General features: G+C 38.8%; 1 protein-coding gene across 4 annotated transcripts in view; it reads right to left on the bottom strand.

The window, feature by feature from the left end:
- Window positions 1-20,405, bottom strand: part of MGAT4D (MGAT4 family member D) — a 38,545-nt gene that overhangs the window by 8,556 nt on the left and 9,584 nt on the right. For 2 of the 4 annotated variants that reach the window (XM_063336929.1, XM_063336928.1), the window contains exons 2-10: window positions 18,613-18,877; window positions 17,584-17,745; window positions 15,293-15,433; window positions 13,797-13,930; window positions 11,561-11,607; window positions 9,504-9,617; window positions 8,135-8,210; window positions 2,753-2,864; window positions 1,693-1,823 (exon numbers count right to left, since the gene is read on the bottom strand). In XM_063336929.1, coding sequence (XP_063192999.1) covers window positions 1,693-1,823; window positions 2,753-2,864; window positions 8,135-8,210; window positions 9,504-9,617; window positions 11,561-11,607; window positions 13,797-13,930; window positions 15,293-15,433; window positions 17,584-17,731 — 903 coding nt within the window. In that variant the 5' untranslated portion in view covers window positions 17,732-17,745; window positions 18,613-18,877. The remainder of the gene's footprint in view (window positions 1-1,692; window positions 1,824-2,752; window positions 2,865-8,134; window positions 8,211-9,503; window positions 9,618-11,560; window positions 11,608-13,796; window positions 13,931-15,292; window positions 15,434-17,583; window positions 17,746-18,612; window positions 18,878-20,405) is intronic. The other 2 variants (XM_063336927.1, XM_063336926.1) reach the window with 1 other exon arrangement.

The raw sequence follows: 20,405 nt of genomic DNA, 5'->3' as shown, positions 1-20,405 counted from the left end.
ACCCATCACCACAGGATGGCACAGAAAACCACAAACAGGTGCCCTGTTGACCCTCCCGTGAGACACAGTGTGTGATCACTTAGTGACACTCTTAGTTGCTTGGAAAGGTGAAAGTGTGAGGATTTCTGTCAGCTTGCCTTCTCTGGCACCTGTACAAAGTCCACCACTTTAATCTGTCAAGCAGAGGAGGAGCAGCAACTGGGATCTCCATCCTTCCTCTAGCCTCCATTTTCCGCATTCTCAGGAATAGTCCCAGTAGGTCACACCACTGGTCATTGCCACCCATGTCCAGTGTGAGACTGACTTGTCTCGTTATGTTTTTGCTACCCACAGCAATCGAAACTGCAATTGCAGAAGCGAAACTCACTAGAAACTTGCTGATGGCACTTTGCTTTGGCTTGGCTGGAGCTGACTCGCATAAGCTGCCTGCCTGCCTTTCAGGAACACAGCATCATTTTAGGTATTAATCAGGTCTTAGAAGCTAGAACAGTCATTTAAAAAATAAAATGTTTCATCTATCAGATGGAAGTTGGCACACATTAGACAGATTTGGAATGGGTGATGTTAACATAACAGTATCTTTTTTTTTTTATTATTCTGTTATCACAGGCAGGCAAAAACCTAAAGTAAAGGTACTTGGTGCTCACTGTAACTCCTATGAGCCAGCCTAACCCATGGAGTAGGATCTCAAAGCTTACTCCTATCTGTATGAAGTGGGAACAAGACTCCTCAGTGGCATTACTAAGGGTAAAACCAGGGGCCTTCTGCCATCCCCAGGGGTCACCTCTGCTACGCAGTAAAACTTGAAGTTTGTTTGTTCTGCTCCCCTCAGTCTCCTGCTCGGCACAGCTCCTATCTGTCTCTTCGTCCTTTATCAACACAGAAGGAACATGTGCGAACACCTCAAGTGGGGACTGGCTACACCAATCAAATACAACTCTTGAACCTTAAAAACCGAGAAGGAGCAGAAACTCTGGCCCTCTGGCCAGTCCTCTGTGGCACAGTCTGTTATACAAGAAGTGGTGACCAGCACCAAAAACTGGTGAGAGAAAGAATGCAAAAGGACATAAAGAAATACTTAATATTTCATTGGGCTCACCTGTAGTGCTAGACATGGCACCCGTTTCTTTCATTTTCAGTGAAAAGTATCATTTAGTTCATTCAACCTACACATTTCCCTGCATTATTTTTTTCAGGCAGTCATTTTTTTCCCCAGGTAGTAACAGATTTAAAGCAAAACACTTAAGTTCTGTTAAAGAGAGGAATTGGTATGCAAAATGCAGAACAACTGTGATTGTAAAATTGTACACTTTACTGACTTTCATATTAAATGGTCAGCAGAAAGTTATGAGAAGTGATAGTCCACATAGGCTTACATGTTCAAACTTTTCTTTGGTGCTGCGGGGTTGCCTACGTGACTAGATGTGAGCTTGTGCTGTCCATGTTCTGAGCTGACAGAGGCAAAACAGCTCTTGTGGGGAAATCCAAATTTCTGTGAGTCAGGCCTCTCTGCGTGCCCTAATGGGCTCAAACACCGTGCCACTCTCTGGAGATCTGCAGCAGATCTTTCCCCACAAATTCCAAAGTAAGTCAGGTTTGAGAGATTTCTATTCCGCTTTTTGAAAATAAATTATTTTGTCACTGGGACTGTTTGAATATTACTTATGTTCATAAATTCTTAGACATACTTACTGCATCCTTTTCCGGATTGCACACTTTAACCCAGAGCAGGTGGTCTATAAGCCAGTCTATGGGCTTATCTTTATAGAACATGAGAAAAAAATCCACTATGAGAGGGAGGTCTTCTGATTTAAACAATTTTCCTGAAAGCAAGATAAGAAATTGCATATTTAGATATTTTTATTGCTGTCCAAAAATCACCAGCTTTATGTTTACTCCAGCCTGAAACACATGGACGTAATTCTGATACTTAGTGGAAATTTCACACAGACTCCAACTTCGGAGATTTGGTTATCTTCCAGCTTGTTGGGATTTTGAAAAGATTTCTATTCCATGCCTGGAGATATTCTCTGATAGTCAACCAGCCGACTAATAAAGCATGCAGTTACATCCTAGTTCCAAAAACAAATCTGCCAGTCACCTGTATCAGTGTGACAGATTAAATGAAGCCTGGATAATTCCTCAAAATGCTACATATGCAATTTCACTGGCAATAATACACTGAATATCTTTAAATTAAGACCCAGATATGAAAAATGTTACTTTTAAAGACTATCGCTGTTCATTTAGTTCTCTTGCTATTTGTATTAGCAGATTCTGTTAGATCTCTCTGTTTGACCTAACACTTATATGGTGTTACCACAAGTAAATTGTATTAGAACCGAAGAAAAAAATACAAAAAGAAACTTACTACTAAAAATAATAAAACCCCTTCCCTATGATATGGGATGCATGTTTTGCTCCACAAAGGAAGAAGATTTTTTTATAGATAGTTCAAATTCTATTCTTGAAAGGAAAACTACATGCTACAGGGGCACATGGTGCCTTGAGGTAGAACAACCTGTTTCTTATGGGAACCCAACTACTAGATCCTATGCTGAGGAGACTCCGCATAAAAAGACAGTTTTAAAGAGCACAGAAAGTAAAAGACTTTCAGTGGGAGCTTTCCTACAGAACCAAGGAAGTTTTGATATGCGAGTCCTGCCATGCTTTGGAATGTAATTCCGAGTGAGACCTACTCGACCTACACAGCTCCAAAGCCAGCTGACCCTGCTGAGGTCTTAATACTTACCAATAAATCCAAGCTGGGAGAACTCGAGAAGCATCCACTCTTGGGACTGTTTAGCAACGAAGTCTTTTATACTTTGAAAATAATCAGATTTGGCTAAAATATCATCTTCCAGCTGTGGGGAAAAAAAAAAAGCCACAAAAAAAGAAAAGGCAAGTGGTAGTTTTATTGCTTGCAGAGGGGGTGGTGATGTTGCCACATGTAAGTGATAACTGCATTGTGTTTGATTGCTGTACAGTATGTACTGAAGCTGTGCCAAAATACAGTGCATTGCTGTTTAGTTTCTACACGTATCTCTGTTTCAGTAACAGTCATTAAATATTTATTTACAGGAGTGACTATTTACAGGAGCAACTATAACACCACGCGTGCTTCTCACTTTTTCAAGTAAGGGTGACTCCCTACCTTAAAGAGATCTCACATTAAGCAAAAAGATAGAGATTAAGGAATAAGACAGTAGATAAGCAGCGGGAGCAAACTGTTTGAAAAGAGAAGCGTCCAAATCAGATGGTTACAAGCTCTGTAGGGTATCCTGGACAGACTTTGTCATATGTAAAAGGTGACTGAGAAGAGCTGTGGGTGATTACTGAGATGCCAGTAGAAAGCAAGTTGTTTCAGGGAATACTGGTCGTGAAAGAAAGAACATGCTGTGAAGGACAGGCATACATAGAGCTTCCGAGGTGTTGTAAAGGCTGACAGTGAATACGGCAATAGAGCCAATGAAAGGATACCTGGAAAAGGAGACTGACATCCGTCAAGGAAATGGGAAAGGCCTTGGCTGCATTTTTTGGACGGCTTTCAGAGAAGAATGGGGGATCTGAAAAGCCAGAAGCTGTTCCAGTTACTAAAGCTGAGGATAATGACAAGGTTAGAGGTAATGACACAAAGGAAATAAATGAATTCCAGAAATAATTAAGGAGCAAGTAATTCAAGGTTTGAATTTGGTATGGCTGTGAAAAAACACAGGAAGAGGAGACTAAGCCTCCAGGAGAATGTTGGGGTGCAGCATAATGACAGAGTTCATTTGATCTAAAACTGCTGCACTTTCTTGGCCCTGGTGCTTGTCTGGTGGCACTGGAATCTGATTCAGAAAGCTAAATAAGTAGAAAATGAATGCTATGAGGAAAAAAAAAATAATAAATGTATGATTTCCTGCTGGTTGTGCATCATCAGCTGACTCGGTGCAGAGTCAGCAGCAAGAGCATGAGAGCTGGCGCCCAGCTTTCAGCTGAATGCGGCCATTACTACAAGCGTAGAGCAGGCGGGGGAGAAATGCCCTGTCAACAGTGGACCCAGGAGGAAGTAGAATGAAGTTTGAAAGACAAGATTAAGAGCTCTGTTTTGACTCTGTCAGCTTTTGCTGATGGTAAAGATAACAAAAAATAGACAGATGGAGACAAACAGATCAAGACAAATGCTTATTAACAGATTCTGAGATCTGGGGATTGAGTTGAGGCGACGGTTATGCAGAAGAGAACAACAAAAAAAACTAAACCCAAAACACCAACTTACAAGAAATCTTGCATAAAATGAAATGAGCTAAGACTATCATCCCCGTAGCTCGGTGTAAAGGGAGAAGGGCAAGGAATCAGATAGTTTCAGAGAATCCTTAAAGAGAAATTGAGGGGCACCCAAAAAAGGACGAAAGGAGAGCGGAGAATCTCAAAAACGTAGTGAGACCACCATATCGAGAAACATTAGAAGAAAGCGTACAAAAGTAGTAAAGATGAAAAATATAGAGGCTGCACACAAGTGGGTGTGAATGTGGTTATGAACTGAAAGTAGTTTTGCATAGCAAGAAGTCTGAAACAGTCTTTTCTGAAGCTGACAGCTAAAAGTGAATACTGGAGTATGAAGTTTGATATCCTATGTAGCACAGGACATTAAAGGTTGTTTATTTAACCCTGTACCGAGCCCCATAATTTGTATTCAACTAAAGCACATCTTCTTGAAGAGCATCTGCCATTGCTTAGAGATTTCAGTATCAGTTCTTTTTCAGTAAGTTATACTATGTGTAATTATCCTGAACATTTAGTATGTGGTACCCAAATTCTGATTTGAATTTTTCTGACTTTAGTTTACAGACACTTGTTTGTTGTATGCTCTTATCTACCAAAGGAGATTGTGCAGTGGCTGTACGCAGCTGGGTCAGGAAGTTTAAGATATGAACTGTCTAGTCCATTTGCCCCATTGCCACGAGAAGGCCAGCAGAACACATGATTGCAGCTAATTTCCCTTCACTCATGAGTACTTTGGGATGAAAAAAGATACGGCACAATAGCAAGGCTATGTAAATTTCCGAAATGATAGACAATAAATGGGTTTCCATTAATTTTTCTTATGGGGGTTATCTAAGAGAAGTAACAATGAAGAAGCAACAAAAAAGTTGTAGCATACAATGAAAGTGTAGGCATCGAACTGGGAAGTATCTTCCTTTCTAAATTATATTAGGGTATTTTTGTATTTTGAATCACCATTTAACAAATTTGTGAAGACTGTTAAGCTGAAAAAAAATTATTCTCTCATTTTCCACTGAAAACAAACCTCCAACAGTTCATTCCATAAAGACACTTTTTTTTTTTTTTTAGTACAAGCATAAAGAAAATTTCAGCTAAAAATGCACTTTCATGAAAGTTATTCCTTTTAGGAACACTACCACCTAACAGGTTTGATCTAGAGTCTAGTGGAGGGGAAGAAAAAAAAAATCAATACAAAGACTCCTAATGACTTCACAGAGCTCTTGCTTAGGCCTTAAACCCATTAGAGGAACACACTAGAGAAATTATAATGGTGTACAGATAAGTGCTGCTGGCAATATATATTACCAGCATATACATATAAGTTATATATAAATACACAAAGCTCCCCCAGCCTCCACAAGGAAAAAGCTCATGAGGTAAAAAAAGCATAGCAGTAGTTCAGTTAACTAAGTTTGAAGTTTATCACAGATTTTAACTGAAGATACTAAAAGATTTTTTAATGGCTGATTTTTGGTTCATCTGAGCGCTAATAGAAAACACTTCCCAAAAACTGCTGTATCTGAGTTTCTCAAAGATGCTTTCAGATTTGAAATGTTTAATCACTTCAGAATGAACTAAGTCTCTGTGGACACAAAGAAAAAATGCATCTCCTCACTATTAGGTTGGGATTCGAATGCCTGCTTTTATGGCTACGTTAAGATCCCATTATCTTGTTTCTGACATTATTACAAGTGTCTCAAGGAGCACTGGGGGACTCCAGGAAGTATAGCAAAAGTGGGAACAAGTATTTCAAAGTTCTCTTAGGTTTTTTATTGATTAAGAAAACTTCACAAAGAAGCCCGAAAGAAGCAATAGCCGATTAAGGAAAGGCGGGGGGGGGGGGGGGGGGGGGGGGCGGGAAGACAGGCAAAGAAGAGAAGAAGAGATGCTTCAAGTAGAAGTGATGAGATGACTGATGTGATTTATTATCTTTTTTCAAAGTTCATGTGTGATCAGTAGGTAAGGTTCATCCACAGCATAACCCTGTTAACCTCAGTGGACTTCACAAGCTACTTGCTTAAATCCTGATTCAGCAGTGTCCTAGAATGAGTCTTTACATGTTTATTCAGCTAAGATCTTGCACGGCTTATGATATCATGTAGACATCAAGAGTAATTACATAATGTTTATCTTCTTTCAAAATTGAGAGGTTAATATCAGTCACCCAAATCACGGATGGTTCAGGTTGAAAGCGACCTTAAAGATCATCTAGTTCCAACCCCCTGCCCTGGGCAGGGACACCTCCCACTAGACCAGGCTGCTCAAAGCCCCATCCAGCCTGGCCTTGAACACTTCCAGGGATGGGGCATTCACAGCTTCCTGACAAAACAGTAAATAAAATCTAATCTATTTCAAGTTTCCCCTAAGATTACTGAAGTAAATCTTTGTACCAGGCTGAAGAAAGGGATTTTTAGGTTATTTGCTTTCATTAATATAGGGCTTCCAAACAGAGGTAGATGATAACTATCTTTATGGCAGCATATCTTCCTTCTTTTCATCCATACTCTATGGAGAATTTTCCTGGGTGGACCAGCATCTGTGCTAGAGAAATAGCTGCAGGCTGGACACACAAATGGAGAAGCAGATATACTAGATAAGGATATGAGGAAAGCATAGTTTCTTTCTAAGAAAATCCTGAACATAGCCGTAACTATCACCAGACCATCACAATCCAGGCTTTGCTCTGAATAGCACAGTTCGGTCCTTATATAATGTCCCAGATAAGAAAACACATATTCACAAATTTCTTTAAAAATACAAACAAATAAGTAAGTCATTTCCACGCAGACATGCATGCTTGGAGAACTTCATAATAGAAAAGGACATTAGGTGTCTGGCAGCACGCTTAACATTTGCCTTCACCATGTTTCCCATGCCTTAATGCTCTACTGCACTTAGTAAACTTGGGTACTGTTCTTAAAAATATACAAAAGTCACGGGAAAATACTTCATTTTCCAGTAAACCTTAACTATGCAATAGACAACATTTTTCTTTGCCTATGCCAAATTTGAGAACGGAGCATAGACTCTTGAGTAGCCCAGCTCAAACGCGTTTGTGCTAAATGCTGAACAGAATTGTACAAGATGCTGGCTCTTGTGGTCTTCTGCTTCTGGGAATCTCGTGATACACTTATGTGATACAGAGTCTGAGGCCGGTTCGAGCTGGAGGAGACCCAGGAAAACTAAGAACTAAGCAAAACGCTCTTCTGAGCTTTTTTAAAAACTGTGACATTCACGAGCTACATGAAATTTTATGGATCTGTTCCATTATTGAACAGTCATGATCAATTTCGGAATCTCTGGTCCTGCTTATCATCTTTATGGAGTGTAAACTAGCACAAATATACAATGATGGCTAAACCCTAAGCCTGAATGCATTATGATCTTCTTACATTCTAACACTCTAAATCTGGAGAATTTAGGATCTGTACCAACTTGCAGTTTAACCTTGTCTCCAGTATCACTATACTGGTATGCTTCTCTGTCTGTAAGGGGTTTTTGGTTCATTTTGATCTGGGCTGTAATCTGCACCTACCACCACTATTCTGTCTCACTGCGCCAAGTGAAAACACATTAAATTCTGACTTTCTTAACCTAATCAAATAAGGGTGTCATGCTTCAGTTACCTTGTTATTCAACCTCACAAATGGCAGGAAGGTAGAGGTGGGTTTAATCAAATAGTACCTGGCTGCAAGATGTATACAAACACAGAAATATGTGGATGCTTGTAAAGAGCACAGGAAAAATACACAGAAAATGACAACAGATAGCTGTTTTTATTGAGGCCTTTGAAACAAATTAAAATTGCCAAAGCTAATAATCAGTACAGATCTATTGCAGCTACTTAATGATAATGTGAACATACCTGTAAATAAAATGTTCCCTTAGGTTGGGCATATAGCATTAAAAAGCTATAATCCAAATTCTGTTTAGTTCTCCACCTAAACATAAGCAGCAAATTCTGATAAGCTTTTGTGGGGGGTTGCAAGAGTTATTTCTGTAATAAAAGCATTTCTAATGCCCTGCAGTTTTTTCTCTACAGTAATATTGTAAGGTTGAGTATTCTAACTCATTAAGCGAATAAAAATTCCGCTATAATTAGTGTAAACATCTGTAAATTATTTGACTTTCCGATAAAAGTTAACATTAACTAAGCAAAAAATCTGATCGGTATCAATGCAGCCTGAAACAAAGCATCTAACAAGTATATTCATGTCAAATGACTTAAAGATTCTACTCATTATATTATGAACAGTACAGATCAACACACTGCGATTGTTTAAAGATCTAAAATCAAGTGCTCTTGATGATTAACAGCACAGAAAACAGGTTGATAAACTTCATTTTCAGGTTTAAATGTAAACACAGATATTTTTTTTCTACAAAGTACAGTCTCTCATTTTACCAGAGGATGAAGCTGATGTTTGATAATCAATGCTCAAAGATTAGAGAGTAATTTATCAGTATTTAATTAACATATCTGATTCAAATCTAATCATATCTGAAACTTAAGTACGTAAACATGTTTGTGCTCTGAAAGATGTAAGGCTTGTCTATAAACACAATATACGTGCATATATACACTTGCTGATTTCCTTCAAGCTGAACTCTGGGTACTGCAGCTCTCTTGCTGCATTGCTGAGGTAACTTCTGATAAATAGTTGTCGTTGATCAAAAGAAGATTACTTTCCTCCAGTAGATCAATTTTATGAGGTTATAACCTCTGTCTTAGTGAATTTGGGGCACATGAGCAAAGGAAATCACCAGATAGGATATATTATTATCAGTAGTATAAAAAGTCCATGGTCACCAAAAGTTAGGTTGTTAATTAAACCCACAGCAGTTGTTACTAGTTAGCTAAGGGGCCACGTGGGGTTTCCACTGTGTGTTCACAGAGCCTCTCCCTTACCTGTCACATAAAACATTTTCCTATTTTCTCCTTTACGACCAGATCATCTAGCCTATCCCCTCTCCTCATTATCCATGTGGTTTAAAACCTGTGGGATGGCTAGAGTCAAGACCCAAAGGAGAAGCCTTGGCTCTCACCCTCAAGCTGATGTGCAGCATAGCTTTTCTCAAGATCCCCTTGTGTAATAATTTTTAAAAAAAGCACACTTGGGGTCCATTATCTCTGAAATACGAAAACATTATCAGCTCCAACAATGTTGACTTTTGCAGAATTTTCCATTTTATACTCTTAGTAAAAGTTCTTAGGTTTTATACAGCTATCTTACCTTACTCTGTCCTCTGAATCCCCAAATGTTTTCTTCAGGTTGGAAAGATCTGGATAATAAGAAGCAGGAGGAGAAATAACCTCTAGGACTCCAGACTGGATTTCTCTGGGGAAGCTGTGAAGAGAAGCTTAGTGAGACTCCATTCCTCAAAAAGATTTTTGAGGGCAACCACGGAAAGCAGCTTCCCAGAGTTAGGTCTGCTCCTCCTTAAGTGGAATTCACAACTCTAGCAAAGAAACTTAGTCGCATAGATTGTAAATTAGGAACCAAGAAGAGGTCTTTGACAACTGTCACAACAGGCAAGACTGTAACTCATCAAAGTCACAGAAAACACTGGAGGGAAGTGTGTCTCAGAAATCCTGTCCCTCCTGCATCTGTGGATGCTTACTCGTAATCCTGAGATGGTTGCCAAAACACAGCAGTAATTCACAACCAAATCCACTATCTAGAACTACCCACAACCATTCCCCCTTGCATGAGAGCTCCTAGTTTCCTTTCACTTGCTCTAATTCTACATTCTAGCCAAAATGATACTGTCCTGGAGTGGGTGGAGGTTTGGTATGGGGAGTCTGGGTCTACTCTCTCTCCAAGGATTCAATTCTCCATTTAAAAAGTAATTGAAAAAATGTGTAATCAACTTTGAAAGCCAAACCTGGAAGACAAATCTCTCCCTTCCTCCAGAACATGAAAAAAAAAAAAAAAAAAAATTCATCAGTTTTGGATAGGTATAGGATCACTGACATAAGTTCTCAAAACTGAGCTCCCCATTTCCTATGACTAATGAAAAAAGGCTACCATTAAAAATTAATCACATCACAGTACAAGCACGCTTATAAAAAAGAAGCTCAGTCTTACTGTATAACACTGACAGAGCATCTACTCTGCAGCAGTATTTTCAAAAACCGTAACAAAATCATAAAAATGATCTAAGTGCTTAAGTTGCTATATGTATTGTACCTTGTGGTGCTCAGTGGTCCTGAGGGGGACCACCTTGTCCTCGCTGCGGTACTCCCAGCCGAGCTAAACCCTCTGGAGGCAGGGGGCTACTGCTATGACTTCGGCAGCAGGCTCAGCCTGGGGAGCCTTCTCGGGGAAACCTGCACCCAAAATACACTCTGGGAGACCCCTTGAGTATAGCAGGACATGCAGCAAAGCCTCAAAAGTGAAGGAAAAGGGCAACCTCTCTGGGGATCTTGTTCATCTTGGACTAAGACCTCTCTTGTAGTCATTTAAAAGAAGGAGAGAGGGGAACGGCTGTTTCACTGCAAATACCGGCCAAAGTGAGGTTCCGTCAGAGTGACTAATTCACAAATGAGCTTGTGCACCAAAGAAACCAGCAACGCCAGTTACTGCAGCACCATGCAGATTTCACCTCTTGCTTCTTTCAGTCAGCTGCGCTTCAGGGCCTTTAGCCTTAAGGTTTTTCATGTGCACATGATGCCATAAATGTCTATGGGAAAGAATGGTAAGAGCAAGCAAAACTGCAGTGGCACTCAAGCCTTCATTTGATAACTCCTATATTAATTTGGCACAGCAAAGAATGCCCATCTCATGTTACCCATCATACAATAGTATTTAACATTATAAATAGAATCAGATTGCTGTCCAAAATCCGTTGCCTTCATGGAAAAAAGGCAAATGAGGAAACAAAAACACCTAGAAAACATGACAGGCATCAGTATACGTTGCAGGGCCCTGAAGTCAGTGGGGACCTAATACATGTAGACACAGGTGCCTTGAATTGCATCATAAATTTCATGGGGAAAATATTGAAGTTCAAGTAAATATTTATCAGAGCCTTAAGTTGAGACCTTGCCTGATTAGTTAAAGCCTATTTGCAAAATAAGAAAAGGAAAACAAACTGATATACATCCTTCCATTCTGAATTTCACAGTGCGTTACAATACACATATTACGAGTGTACCTTTGCCTCACTTCTTAGCAGTTCCACTTCAGTACGGTAGAGTTGTAATTTATTGCTGAAATGCTCTAGTTCTTTCCATAAAAGCTCAAAACATGTTTACTAGCTGTTCAGTGTTACACTCTATGGGACTTACCTGGTTTTAACACTTTCTGCAACGCTGTTAACATATTCTGCATTCACCTAAAGAAAAGAAGGGGGGGTTCATTTCAAGTCACCCATTTTTGTATTAAGCAAAATTTTGTAGGGAATATTTACAAGCAAAAACTTCATTTTTATTCTCCAATTCTTTTCATTCCAAACAAAAGCAATGTGTTAGAGCAGCATTTCTACTAAAGGACAGTATGGGGATTTCAAGCCAACTGAACTTTCAACACAATTGAAAGTAGAACTGAACTATCTCCAGCTACGGTTTCTGCATTTTGTTTTTTCGCTGTTTCTGCAGGAGGCCAAGCCATTTTCTGCATAAAATTCTGTTCTACAGCTTTCACTTATGCCAGAAAAGCACACTCATGTAACTGTAAAAAGTGCCATTTCAGGTTAATAATCCAAAAGTCACACGAGAGGCCTGAGGCTGTTGAGAAAAGTCACCTAAGCAAAATTTTCTAAAGCTAGCGATACTTAAAAATTTTATTTAGAGTTTCTTCCTAATTTAACAAACTTATGGCTCTTAGTCTGGAAATTTTGAGGGCATACTTACTCATTGCTGCTGTTTCATAAAAATAACAGTTTTAGTGTACAAAACACATCTGTTAGCTATATTAAACGGTGCTAAGTTTTATGGATTTTGAAAGCCATACAATACCTGTCTTAGCAGTTCAGAATTTTTTTTGAATACACAAATAATTGTTACCAGCCATACATTAAATTTGTAATGCGTAACAAAGATGCAATGTGATAAGTAAAGAACTGTGATAAGAAAAAAAATACCAACGACTTTGAAACTGACTTTTCAGTCAATAAGTTACTCTGACTTAATCCATGATGTAAACATTTAACTTGATCTTCTGAAACTTTCTGGGAAAAAGGAAGGTGTGGATTCATGATCAGTGAACACACCTGGCGCCCTCTCATAATTAAACGTTCTTATCACCTCCCTTCAGCCTGATCAATGTCCTCTAATTTACAGCATGGCTGAACAATGGAAGCTGCAAGAATGTGACTTTGGGGACGGGAGAAAGGGGAGAGACCGATTCTGACAACAGCAGTTTAATCATAACTTGGCTGAAACAGACTATGACCACAACCAAAGCTACCGTTTGTTAGAAGTGCCATGTTAGGGCTGTCCACAGGAGGAAAAATGTACCATTCAGAAGTTAACCCTTAAAAATGCAAAGAACTCTCAGAAGCCCTGCAATAGAAGGTTTATCTGAATGGCAGCTAGGCAAAGCTCATCATTGCCAGGGCTCTTTGCTGGGAAATGGCAACTGTAAAATCAGTTCAGGTCCTGAAAATTACACTGAAGAGAAAGAAAGACAGCAAAACTGGGCCTATCTACTTATTGTCGTGATCCAAACAGAAAAGTGGAAGTCTGACCTATATAATAAAGTGACCTATGTTCGGTTTGACACTATTTCAGTTGCAAAAGCTGCTCTTAAGTGATGACTGAACTAAAAAAGCAAACTTTAACTGTTAATGAATACAGGTATGAAATACAGGTATGAAATACAGGTTGTTTATGGAAGGACAAAGAAATATGAAGAATAAATATGATGTCTGAATAATTGCACAGTCTTTCAACCTGTAAGTAACTATCACTAGCTAATTCCCTTCTGTAGCTTTTTTCCAATGTGATCAAGAAAAAAATTCATTTACCCCTAATGTTCTACCTTGAGCACCGTTTACTTTCCCAGATGTGGAACCGTTCAAGTCTCTGAACAGTTTACTTTTCCACAAGAAATGCCAATACACATCCAGAAGACAAGGCTCCAGCATGGCAAGGTACTTTGCAAGATATATGTTATCAAACCAGCAGGTAAATAATCTGAAATGTTGTTAGACTAAGTAAGTTGTTTTTTCTGGTTCTACGTAACTTTTTTGTGGAGGACTTACATTTCATTCTTGAAGCAGAATACTTTACTTTCAGAGCTAATTAATGAGTTCATATGGTTTTATTTGAAAATCTGACTGCAACAACTGTGTTTGTAAATGTAATATGACTTTTTACCCTTCGATCACCTGAATTACAGGGTTTTTTTCTACACAGGAACACTGAGGCAGTAACTATTCACTATCTCCTCCAACCCTGAAGAAATCCCTCCCAAAGGCCAAGCTAACAGTGTTTTGCAGCCTCTCCTACGCTATTACACTAAGACATAAATCTCCAATATTGTCTTTCTATCAGCATACTGCACCTTTCCATGCAGACTTACCTCTGCTATAAAGATGATTATTACGCAGTCGTTCTTTTGCTCTTCAGAAAGTTCGTACAGTAGGGAATGCAGTGTATTAATCAAATAATGTTGTTTTTCCCTTTTCACAGTAGGAATACCCATCACCAGTGAGACTGCAAAGAAAGAAGTCCACAAGCCACGTAATTTCAAATCAGGTAAAAGGAAACTGAAATTACACTTTGATTTGATGTGACCATGAGACTTGGTGACGGTTAATATTCCTGTAGCATTGGCAAGGGCATTACTGAATGCAGTGACCTAATATGGCTCAGTAAACCCATAGAATTCTTAGTCCTTGCAGAAGATTCCTATTCACAAGAAACTCATGAGGCGGGTAAGGAAGCACCGGATTTTGAAGGAAAGTAGTGACTTGCTCCAGACTTCATCATTTGTGCCAGCATCAGCTCAAAAATGCCGAAGTTCCAACTTTCCTTCCCAGCACATAACCTGCTAAACCACTGGGCCACTGGGGTTTTGTTTGGTTTTACACACCGAAGGTCAACCTGTACTTTTTAAAGTGTGGTTCTGCTATTGTATTTTCATGTCCAAATAAATGAAAATTAAACATGCAGCAAATGCAGCATTCTTTTATTACTTTTCTTACTTTTTTTTTTCTTTCTTGCTTGCAAATGTATCTCGTTTTCTGAGGGTTTTTTGCAAATCATTTTGCTGACTACACGTGGTCTTTTGCATACTCACACTGATCTACAGGTGCATAGAGCTCACTCCAGTGAGAACAGCAGCACCACACCAGTAGAACCACTAGCCCATGTCACGGGCACGGCCACGTTATTTTTTGTTTTCAAAAGTGCTGCCAACCTTTCTTTATATAAATCACCCTAGAGAAAAGTCAAATTTCAAGAAAATACAAACCCCAGGAAAACAGCCGACTGGTTCCTTGTTTGCTTATTGCTTTTGGATGTTCTTTTTACCTATCACACAACAATTAGGAGATGATGTAACTTAATAATTTGCATTATAGTTCACTAGAATTGATTATGATTTGTGCAGTGGTCAGCTGATTTCTCACGTGGATGAAAAAGTTACACTGAAGATTTATTAATATCCTTCAAATGATCACATCACCTTTCCGTTTGCTTCTAACTTTAGCAAACTGTGTGAATTGTAAATTCTCCGTGGTTTCCTCAGTCATACTAATTTTGTGGGGAAAATGTGTCAGCTACTGCATCTTTGCCACGTGAGTCCGTGACTAAGAACAAAAATAATACTGCTTTTCAGTTATGACTATTTTTTGTTGATATTTTAAAAGGTTTATAAGAATACTTTGGGGAAGACTTGAAGTTGGGATGGGAGTGGCAAAAGTGCTTTTGCCATCCCCATTAAAATTTATTTAGTTTGGCAACATTATAAAGTTTAGGGAGAAAACCCCCTCCAAACTTTGAGTAGGCTTCATTGGTAGAACTTAATATAAAATATAAACATACAGAAAATATAAGCCAAACTTTATTTCCTACCTCCAGTTCTCTGTCGCCCAAAAATAACATTTGGAAAAATGGCATCTTCATATTCTCGAAGGTGAGGTAGATAGTAGTACATGTTTGTAAGATGCACAGGGAGTTTTCTGGTGAGGTTTAACACTTTCCACTTCATATCATCTGCAAGAAAAAACAAACGCAGATATACACATAATTTAAAAAGCCAGCGGTGAAGCCTATTATTTCAACTGTTTTCCTCAACTGAATATTAGCAGATTACCACACACACGGTTATTCAAACAGAACTTTTCCTCAGAAGTGATTATATGTTATATATATATTACCCTCCTGCAGTAATAAACTGAGAATCGTTCAGTACGACCCACCCCACCCCAGTGAAGGTGCAAAGCTCCAAGCCGGAACGCCTTGGGAACTCCACCTGTCTTTTCCTGTGCCTAAACACTTGCAGGATGGAGCCACCTTAAAAGACAACAAGCAGTTATTTTCAAAGCCGCAAGGAAAAAATTGTGTGTTTCTTTTTTTTTTTGCACAGTTGGCAAGCAACATTTAAATGAAAAGAAACACATATTCTGATTAATAACTTCCTTAATTAATTAACAAACTTAAATGCTTTCCCCAAAATGTAACACATGGTAGTCTTCAGGGCTCTAACAGAACATCTCAGGTTATAAAAAGTCCTAAGGCAAAAAGGACAACCAAATCCAGGCCTTTAGAAACTATTTGAGAAACAAAAGACTGTAGCAGTTAAGACGAAAGTACGGAATATTTATTTTTTCTTTACTAGTTTAAAATAAAGATGAAAATAATTGGAATACTTATTCAAGTTAAAATAACTCAGGTGTGACCTTATAAAAATAATCCCATTTTTTAAAAATGGGCCATATGAATGGGCCATTAATTCACTAATTTATCTTCCTTGATAGAAAAATTCCTCAGTGTTCCAGTGGTGGTAAAAAAATCTTTAAAATAAATTTAATATAAACTTGAACAACTTAATTCTAAAACCATTACAAAACCAATTATAAGCTTGCAAAAAAAATGCGCTTAATGTAAGATACCCAGGGGGGCAGAGATGACACGCACCATGCAATTTTAAAAAAGGTATTTAAATAGATTAAAATGAAGGTTATATTTACAAAGAATAGCAAATGGTCTTTCTAATATTTAAGACAACTGCTTAGAAACAAAACTGAAGATCACTCCAGTGATCTTTTACCAGTTGCCTAAAGGCTTAAATCTTACTTCCCTGACACAGGCAGCGTATGGCTTTCATACTAGAATTTTGTCTGTCATTCTCTGTTGCTGAATTTTTCTGTTCCCTACTAGCTACCTACAACGTGTATGTCTTTTTGCCCTGAAAGAAAAATAAAGCTCCTGTGAAGTTATCTAAGGTAATTCATACTTCAGTGGGTGCCTCCCCCAGACACTTTATCAGTTGTGCAAAGAGGCTGGTGCTGGGACGCTTCCTGATACCAGAACACCTCCTCAATTCGTTTTAGCCAACAAAATCATGCTAACAGCCTGCCAAGCTGCAGAAAACTTGAAAGCTCACAGTCAGCAAAGCAACAGAAGGTTTATTGACTTAAATGGAAAGTTATTTTTCCTAAGAAATGCATCTGAGGTAACTCCCCAAATTTACCAGCCTTCAAAGTTACTTAAAACAACTCTTACAAATGACCAGCATCAGCTTTATTCATTTGCCTTAGGTCAATGAAGACAGGGGCTTACTGAATGGACAACATTTGTTCGAAGTTTTTCAACTTCCAAAAGATATTCCTACAGAAAATTAGGACTCGAGAGAGATTCCCCACTCTACAGAAAACAGTTTAAAAAAAAAAAAAAAAGTGCTCCCAGAAAGTCACTCCACCTGGACAGGAGGGGGACCAAGACTATGGAACGTCTGAGGAGGTGTGCTTGCCTTCCAGGTTAGGCACAGCCCTGGTATTTATCAGGGTGTAGTAGCGTAGTAAAAGCTGGTAAAATTAGCCTATTCAATGCTCTGTAGTTGGCAGCGAGAGAGGGATAAGCACTGTAAGAAACTCGGATTAGCAATACGTACAGCTTTGCCACCATGACAGCGCTGCAGTCTGTTGTGTCCCGTTTTTTTTCTCTACTTATTTGTTTAGTTACTAATGGACCGTATTTAAAGAGGGGCTACAGATTACTTCCCCACCCTTTTTTTTTTTAAGTAGAAACCTCTACCTATATGCTAAGATAATCAAACCAATGATTTTTCTACCCACACCAGTGATAAAGAAACATGAGCATACACAGAACTTTGAAGCATTAACATTTTGACACACACAAACCTGTATGATTTGTTGTCAAGTTCATTCTTTTTGCGACTACGTGTTTAATTTCATCTAGGGCACTGCTCAGTTCCTGTGATCTTCTTTTATTTTCCCTTTCAGCATACAGTAGTCTTTGACGAAGTTCCAGAAACTGGTTTTGGTACATGTCAAAGTCATTTCCTGCAATGAGAACATAATTTCTTTTCAAAGAGGTGAATTATATGATAGAATGTAGAGAAAGTTTAAGAACAGGAGACAGTCCAGAAGACGACGCGACCAGAAGTGTATAAACAATAATAAAAGAGGCCGCTCAAAGTTTATTCATAGAATGAAGAAGTCTGGAAAAGTATTAAGAAGTAGAGTTTTCGGAGCAGAGCTGGGCAAAGGCCTGCAATTGAAGACAAAAACAAGAACCTGCCATCCATAATATGGAAAAAGTCAGTGAAAGATTATGAATTGCAGGGGAAAGTGCTATCCAGTAAAGCATTTTTCACTGAGTGACAAATTGTGATGACCCTTGTCACATTGAAGAGTGTAATTCTGTAATGGCTCGTAGTTTGTATAAAACACTATTAAGATTAAAATACAGATATTAGGGTATTCAGTCTTCATCTATGAGTTGAAAAATGCCTAGAGTACATTAAGAACTACTAGTACAGATAGTTATTTGAACTCCTGGATATATTTAATTAGATAACAACTGAAACTGTGCTCTGGATTGAAGGATACCTTCATAATATATAGCCCACCTCTGATGAAATACTCTACAGCCATATCGATGTTAGAAACGCTGTACCCTCAGTCATGGTTATCGGACACCTCTGCTGTTCTACGTAGTATTCTCAGATAATGTCAATGTTACGTTATGTTTACAACGTTATGTATCCACTTTCCTAAGAAGCAGGTACTGTCAGAACTTCCCACTTATCACAGATGGTATGCAAGGCTCATACCTCTCAGTGCCCCCACTGCCTCACTGCCACGTGAATAAAGATTGTTAGACTTATTAAAATTAATGTAAGGCAACATTTGCATCATGACACTCACTTTGCAATAGGAAGTAAAGAAAGTAGAGGGCAGAAGGGGACCTTCGACTTCCTTTAGAAAAATGTTTTATAATACTGCTTTTTTATTGGGTTGTGGGGGTTTTGTTTGTTTTTGTTTGGTTTGGGTTTTTTTTTAGTTAAATCCTGTTATTTAAACATTTCTCCCATTCTATTCGTGGACTGTGCTGGGTTCCATTCTTGGCAGGACTCATTTTCTAGGACCCACCACTGTTTCTCAGCAAAGGTGAATTCCCAGGGATTCTAGCCTGCAAAAGAGACAACAACAAAGAGCAAGTCCACAATCTCAGGATAAATACACGTTATCACAGGATGCAACTTACTGCTTCTGCAAAGGGAATCAATCATTGTGTAATGGAGGTGTTTCATAATTAAATGCTGGAAAGTGTTGTTCCATTGGCATTTCCCGTGATGTAATTGCGTAAGATTTTGCTAAACCAAACTAAAATCCCCTCAGTACATTACAGGAGGAATCGGTAAAGAAATTGCAAATGACTAATAACATCGTAGTCCCTCTCTTTACAATTCTTTCAGCTATCCAGTGTCAGTGTGACTCAAAACTAGCGGTGTCACTACCGCGTTGACATTTTGGCAAGAACCAACTAATTGTAGTTTTATTTGCTTACTTACAGGTGAGCCTACCAAAATACCATAGATGCTGCTGGCAAATAAAAGGTCAATACTCAGCTATCACTGAGTGCACCCAAAGAAGCTGGCATTTGTAATCAGCATTATCTATTTCTTCAGGCCAGAAGAGAGAAACCACATTTTTGAGCCTTTCAGAATTGAAGCCTCTGTTGGGTTGGTAGGAACAAGACTCTTGGTAATTGCTTATCTCATTCCATTTTGTCAGCCGGGGAAGCAGGAGTTTGACAAAAGGCAAGCAGTATTCGCATGAGTTTGTTATTATAAACATATATAGTTCAAAAAAGAACATGAAATGTTCTAAGTGTTATCAGACCATATGTAAACGAGCAATATTAACTATTAGTAAACCTTTGGCAAAAAACGTGTGGTTGGAAATCAGTACTGAACGCTTTGTATTCTGCTGTGCAATAAGGTACTGTCATGAGCAGTATTAATTACTGACATAATTGTAGCAAGCTAAGAAGAAAAAAATAGAAGCATTATGAAGCTAAATACTCTAAATATTTAAATAGTCATTAAGTTTCAATGGATTTTAGGGTGTGCATGGAAAGCATTGCTCTTTAACTATCTCAGGAGAACAAAACCAGCTAAAAGTGCTTGCTTGGGAAGAAGCAGACAGGGCGTTTTCACAACTCCAGCTCACTCCGGCAAGGAGGGCCAGGAGAAGGGACCTCTGGCTGTAACACGAAACACTGTCTGTCCCCAGCAATAGCCTGACTCAGCAGCACCTTGTCTACCAACGGTGCTATCCGCAACAGGGAGCGTCAAGGTAAAACTGGAAAATAGCGAGATGAGGAGACCTATGGCAAAAGTACAAAAAGTGAAGTAAAGGCTTCTTTTTCCCCTTGGTGAGCTGAAGGTGAATCACTCTGCTGGGCTAAGGAAAACCTACTAGGAAATCTCAATGGGGTTATGCTGGCTACAAGGCAGGCGAGAAAAAAAACCCAACCCAACAGCAAACCAGGCTCCGTGATAGCACTCAAAGCCTTTGCAACGCATTTTCAGCTCTACTACAGCATTTCCTTTGATTGTTTACTACACATTGTAATACATACTTACGGCTACTGTAATTCTAAGATGGCAATACTTAAAATAGTTTTACATGCAATCTTGTGTTATTTCCTAATA

Source organism: Chroicocephalus ridibundus, chromosome 5 (assembly GCF_963924245.1).
Source record: "Chroicocephalus ridibundus chromosome 5, bChrRid1.1, whole genome shotgun sequence".
NCBI lineage: Eukaryota > Metazoa > Chordata > Aves > Charadriiformes > Laridae > Chroicocephalus > Chroicocephalus ridibundus.
Note: the sequence above shows the minus strand (reverse complement) of the source record. Positions and strands in the feature narration are given on the sequence as shown.